We start from the raw sequence: 4,023 nt of genomic DNA on the forward strand, positions 1-4,023 counted from the left end.
TCTCCCTGACAATTCTACTCGACGTTTATCAAGGCTTGGGTTCCACTGTTTTCCTCTATTATTTCTCTGCTTCTTGCTTTTTATTACATTTAAGTACACATATGTGTGGCTATGTATGCTTTGATGTGTGTGCAGAGGCCAGAGGATGACCTGTGGGAGTCAGTTCTCTCCTTCCTCCACGTGACTCCTGTTGAGTTGTAAGACATGGTTCTGATAATATCATTGTTTATCTCTTCTCCTCACACTTGGTCACAGCAAAGTTCCCTGAAATCAGTCTTCCCTTTCGCAGCCTTCACCGTGGAGTCTAGCCCCATTCTCACTGTGGCAAGGACTAAGGACTTGGGATCTTTTTAGTTTACAGTGTAATTCAGTGGTAGGGTACTTTCCCAGCATGTGGGAGACCCTGAGTTGGATCTCTAGGGGAAGAAAGAGAGAAGAGAGGAAAGAAGGGAGAAAGTGAAGGAATGGGGGCAAGGAGGGAGCAATAGCTAGGAAGAAGGGGGGAAGGACTTTTTACAATGGTTGAAACACTAATCATTCTCACCCTTGGATGAGCTCTTGGGGCCTTCTTGGCACCTGCCTTGCATTCTTTTCCTACTGTTGGGCAACTTTCAGTCTAGACTGAGCTTCCTTTCTCTAAGGAGTGTTGCACCTTTACTTGACAACTGTGTTACTCAGGGACCACTTTGAGTCTCATCTTATGTTCAAGATCAGGTAGAATTAAATTGTCTCTTTGTTGAGGTAGTTTAGACCTATAGAGGCAGGACTCAGAGCCCACACTTATGCATGGCCTTTTCTCTTTAGCTGATGAAATTTCATATACCTCTCCGCTCTGTATAAACTCTGAGAATCTGGAATTATGACCATCATGGATCAGGCTTTATCTTGAATTTTCAGAACTAGTACTCTGCTGTGAGCAGGCCTTTCAAAGTGTGAAGTAGTCTGCCTTGTCAGATGCAGCCAATGGCTTCTCATCGTGTGTGCTCTACTAAGCACATTTTTGTTTTTATTAAAATCCACTACTCAGCTATTGGCATCACTCAAGTAGTGCCACCACCTTTATTTGTTTACGAGACAGACCACAGGATGATACCGGCCCATTACCCTTGACCCTAGTCAACCCTCGACAGAGACTTAATGCTGCTATTTGGGATGCATTTCCTTGCTGCTTGGCACAGGTGGCTTTCTCATTGTTGCATAGACAGTGATGGGAACATCAGTTATTGTCAGGCAATGACTTCCAGGGCATCTTCGGAGTTGCCTGAATAAAAGGGCAAGTGAAACAGAGTTAAGATACTAAATAGAAAATTATTTTCAAAGCAAAAAAAAAAAAGATCTTTTCAACTATTTCAATTCTCGCTGAGGCCTTCAAATGTCACAGAAATTGATAACACAGAGGTTCTAATGAGAGTCTACATGTACATAGCAAATATGACTATTGCAATATATTTAATTATAGGAAATTCATAAAATAAAATTAATACTCCAGATGTTCATTTTCAAAGGTATGCAGTAATTACTAAATAGCAAAAATGCATGTGACTGTAGTATGAAAATTAATTCAAAAATGAGATTTCAATCACTTTGGCTGAGTAATTTTAAAACTAGAACATTTGTGGAGTGAAAGTTAACAAAATAATGCTCAAATGTGGGTAGAATCTCGGAGTTAAAAGAACCCTTAGATGACACCAGTTCAAAATGCTTCCAGTGACTGAGTTCCTTTTCTGATAATCAACAGATAATCGGCCTTGGATAATGTAGCCAATTTCATAAAGTATTGACCTGACTCTGTGACCCTTAACACTCTCATCCACTAAGAGAACTAACAGTGTATTGTTTGTGGTTTTGCTGTGGTAAACAAGACAAATCCTACTTACAATAGTCTGCTTCGATTTTGTAAAGGGATTTCACTCACAGGGCTTTCGCCTCTACTGTCATTTCAGTCAGTGATCTAATCCAAGCGACACTAAGTCTAAGGTCTCTATCTTTTTTACATTTGTAGTCTTGTACCTAGAACAATATCCTACACATAATTATACTGGTGATTTGATGTTGATCTTGAGACTAGAGACACAATCTAGATAAAAATTTACGGGGGCAGGGAAAGGACTGGTCTACACTTACAAAGTTATGAAATATAAACTGTTCAACCTGGGCTCTGTTGGTACTAATTTAATAACAGCAGTGTTTGAATTCCTAGGTTTAATTTTTTCTTGCTAATAGTAAATGTCAGAGTTCATATGGATGATAGCCAATACCCATAACCTCAGTTGGCAAGACAATCAGACTTCACCTATTGGGTGACGTCTCTTTCCCATTACAGGCAGCACTGGAGCTCAGGCCTGATTCCAGCCCATTTGAAGAATCTCCTCCTTCCACCGGAAACCTCCTTGGCTGGGTCCCAAACCGAAAAGGCATAATTCACTGAAATCCTAGAATACAAAGTTAGAATAACGGTGGTGCTTATCATTCAAAGATAAGTTGACATTTTTAATGCTACAATTTTGTTATACGTTTACAAAAACATTCAGAAGGTGACATCTGAAGATTCTGAGTCTTTATTATACAAATATCCCTTATAAACAATTTAAACAAATATAAACAAATTCAAAATAGTCCCAAAGAAGTATTGTGTCTATATTGTGGTTAGCCTGTGGTTAACAGTGATGTCTCTATTATGGGGAAAGAAAAGATCAAATTGCCTACCCATATTGACATCAGCAAGCTTGAGTCTTCATTCCCTACCCTTCCATGCCTCTCCACTAAGGTAGGCTTTCTTTGAGAAGAATTTCTTACCCATTCAGATACTAGATAATCCTTTTGTTCCTGTAACCATTTAGTCCACCCACCCCCTATATTATAGTGTGTAAGTTAAGCAATTGGCCTTGGGAGAGTTGGGTTCCTGAGTTACCACTGCAATCTGAGACATCCCAATATCATGATCCAAGTAAAAGCACTTAACAGCTTGTCCAAAGAATAACAATAATATCTGCTTTCAGGGAATAACGGGTTTAAAGGAGATAAATCATGGAAAATACAATGCCCGACACATAGTTGTAGTATGAGGCCACTTGTTTGTTTTCCTGGCCACCCAGACTCCCGAAATAATCACACAGAAACTGTATTATTCAAATCACTGATTAGCCAATTACTTAAATATATATAGCTCTTATATCTAGTATTAACCCATTTCCAGTGTTTTACATTTTACCATGAGGTTTGTAGTCTACAGGCAAGGTTTCAACATATCTGTCTCTGGCTGCAGCTCCATGGCTCCTCTCTGACTCTGCCTCCCTTCTCCCAGCATTCAGTTTAATTTTCAGGCTCTGTTATGCCCTGCTCAGCTATAGGCTCAAAGCAGTTTCTTTATTCATTAACCAATAAAAGCAACACATAGACAGAAGGACCTCCTACACCACATATAAGTGTTCAGTCAGTAATAACAGTTTTAGTAGATACTGAGCATTAGTAAACACTCATGTAAATGGGAAACATTAAGTATATGCAATACATGTACATAAATAAATTATTACCTACTGTTTCCTGTGCCTGGAACTCTCCACAACCCACTGGTCACTCCTTTTACTTGCTAGAGTAAATTTATCCACTAAGTTTGAATTTTTATTTCCCTTCCTTAGAGGAAGAATTCTTCTATAACCCTTATTGTCTAAGTCTTCATAGACCTCTCTTTGTGTTTTATAACAGTTATGATTTAATTATTCCAATTCAGGATTTCTCTGTCATGGTGCTATGAACATTTGAGATCAAATGATTCTAAGCTGGAGAAAGTTAGACTGTCATAGGCATTGTAAAATGTTCTTCAGTATTCACCCTCCAGATGTCAACAACAACCTTCTCCCAGAGTTTGACAGTTTAAAAAAGAAAAAGAAAGGGAAGGAAGGAGGGAGGGAAAGAGAGGGGAAGGGAGGGAGGGAGGAAGGGAGAAGGGAGGAAGGAAGGAAAGAAAGAAGGAAGAAGGAACAAAAACAATAGAAAAGTCATCATTAAGAGGCTATGTTCTGC

General features: G+C 39.1%; 1 protein-coding gene across 7 annotated transcripts in view; it reads right to left on the reverse strand.

The window, feature by feature from the left end:
* Nucleotides 1-1,042: 1,042 nt before the first annotated feature.
* Nucleotides 1,043-4,023, reverse strand: part of Fam229b (family with sequence similarity 229 member B) — a 9,743-nt gene continuing 6,762 nt past the window's right edge. For all 7 annotated transcript variants that reach the window (XM_013352376.2, XM_013352377.2, XM_026787442.1 and 4 more), the window contains 2 exons: nucleotides 2,294-2,432; nucleotides 1,043-1,261 (listed from right to left, as the gene is read on the reverse strand). In XM_013352376.2, coding sequence (XP_013207830.1) covers nucleotides 1,144-1,261; nucleotides 2,294-2,418 — 243 coding nt within the window. In that variant the 5' untranslated portion in view covers nucleotides 2,419-2,432 and the 3' untranslated portion in view covers nucleotides 1,043-1,143. The remainder of the gene's footprint in view (nucleotides 1,262-2,293; nucleotides 2,433-4,023) is intronic.

This window comes from Microtus ochrogaster, linkage group LG9 (genome assembly GCF_000317375.1).
Source record: "Microtus ochrogaster isolate Prairie Vole_2 linkage group LG9, MicOch1.0, whole genome shotgun sequence".
NCBI classification, from domain to species: domain Eukaryota; kingdom Metazoa; phylum Chordata; class Mammalia; order Rodentia; family Cricetidae; genus Microtus; species Microtus ochrogaster.